The sequence below is a fragment of the Histoplasma capsulatum genome, genomic scaffold (assembly GCF_000149585.1).
Source record: "Histoplasma capsulatum NAm1 scaffold_1 genomic scaffold, whole genome shotgun sequence".
In the NCBI taxonomy this organism is placed as follows: Eukaryota; Fungi; Ascomycota; class Eurotiomycetes; order Onygenales; family Ajellomycetaceae; genus Histoplasma; species Histoplasma mississippiense.
Window position 1 is genome coordinate 2,980,568 of NW_001813982.1, and position 1,583 is coordinate 2,982,150.

Sequence of the window (1,583 nt, forward strand, 5' to 3'; positions counted from 1 at the left end):
GATAGAAGCCCACCAGCTGGTTGATAGATAGACGGTTTGATGCAGAGGTTGTTGACTGTGGGAGCAGACCTTGGTGATGAGCTGCGTTGGTTGCTGTCTGGACAGTGAACGCAATCCTTTGATTGGGTAAGCAGCCTCACTTGGAGAATCTTCGGAGTAACCTTCGGAGTAGTAAGCTCTGAGTGACCGCAACTGGCAGCGCAATTGCACGGCAGCACAAGTCCTCCGTACGGAGTACTGTAGTTAATTTACCGGCACTTGCTCTATCCAAAGGCTATTTATTATACTCGAAGGCGGAAAGTGGACTAACACCCGGCCGGGATCCTCACTCCCCTTTTATTTTTTGGGAATCTTCAAGCAAATTATTTATTTGACTAGCTATCAGGAACGAAACAGTGTATTGCTGTGGATCTCCTAGAACTCAAAAACGTTACGGTAAGAAAGTGCCATTGTTTTTCTTCTTTTCTTTTCTCTCCTTTCCACCCACCAAGGCAATCAATTGTCAGATTAATCATGTAGTCATTATTCATCACCCCACAGCAACCAAACAAAGCATAATACGTCAATCAATAATGCAGCGGCAAGTCCAGTTTTTGGCCTCCTTCTCTACTCCGACCATATTCAAGCTGTGACAAAGGTCAATTCCTGTCAGTTTGCTACAAAAAACTCTTTTTTTTCCAGTGTTGGGCAGCGGCTTTTTTGATTTTCTATCCAAAGGGACGGCTCTCCTTCCGGTACCTATCCATCAATTCCTTTTCCTGTTCACGCAGGTGCTGGAAAAAAGCTCGTACGTCCAACGGATCGGGGTCTTTGCGGGGTGTTTTGCGATACCATTTGTCGCCCGTGGTTTTGCTAGCACCTCTCGTAACCGCAGAATTCAAAGCGTCGCTTGCTGCTTTGGGATTGCGGTTATCTGGATCGTTAGCCCCATCACAACGGGGTACGAATCCGTAGGCATTCACGTTATACGATGCTGTCGAAGTAGTTGCCTTTGGCTGCAAACCACCGTGATGCGCCACTTGATTCCAAGGACTGAATGGAAACTCATTGCTGCGTGGAGCAGTCTGTCTCGTTTCTTTGTCTCCAGCGGCTGCGTTCGAGGACGCCAAGGTCGAAATATGCTGTTCTGGTGCAGCTGTTTTGCCAGTGGGTGTGGGAGACATGATCTTACTATCCTTACACAAATCGTCAAGGCTACCACCATCGTAGGTTAGCCGTTTCTCTTCGCTTGCCCCAGCGTTTCTAGTTTTGGTTCTATTTCGACTAGAATAAATGTTGCTGAATTCAGTCAGTATAAGCTACCTGATGAAGAGAGATCGAATTGACAAGATGTCGTCGTATTATGTACTCACTTATCATCATCTTTGTGTTTACTCCCATTGTTGTCCTGTCCCGTATTTGTGTCCCAATGCTTTTCGGGTGTTCGGGTGGTGGAGTTTTGGTTCCTGCTTATCATAGTCAACATTTATGATTGATTCTTTATTGCCCGAAAAGCTTACATGCTGTCTTGGGAGGTAACTTGTGAACAAGTTGTAACTGGAGCGTGTGTGGTTTGACTTGTCACTGGAACTCGCAATTGTGGT

General features: G+C 46.1%; 1 protein-coding gene across 1 annotated transcript; it reads right to left on the reverse strand.

The window, feature by feature from the left end:
- Positions 1-566: 566 nt before the first annotated feature.
- On the reverse strand, positions 567-1,456 carry HCAG_00853 (predicted protein; the record flags this gene model as incomplete). Its single annotated transcript, XM_001543757.1, has 3 exons — positions 567-626; positions 792-1,263; positions 1,353-1,456. The coding sequence occupies 3 exons, from the start codon at positions 1,454-1,456 to the stop codon at positions 567-569; spliced, it is 636 nt and encodes a 211-aa protein (XP_001543807.1).
- Between the last annotated feature and the right edge of the window lie 127 nt (positions 1,457-1,583).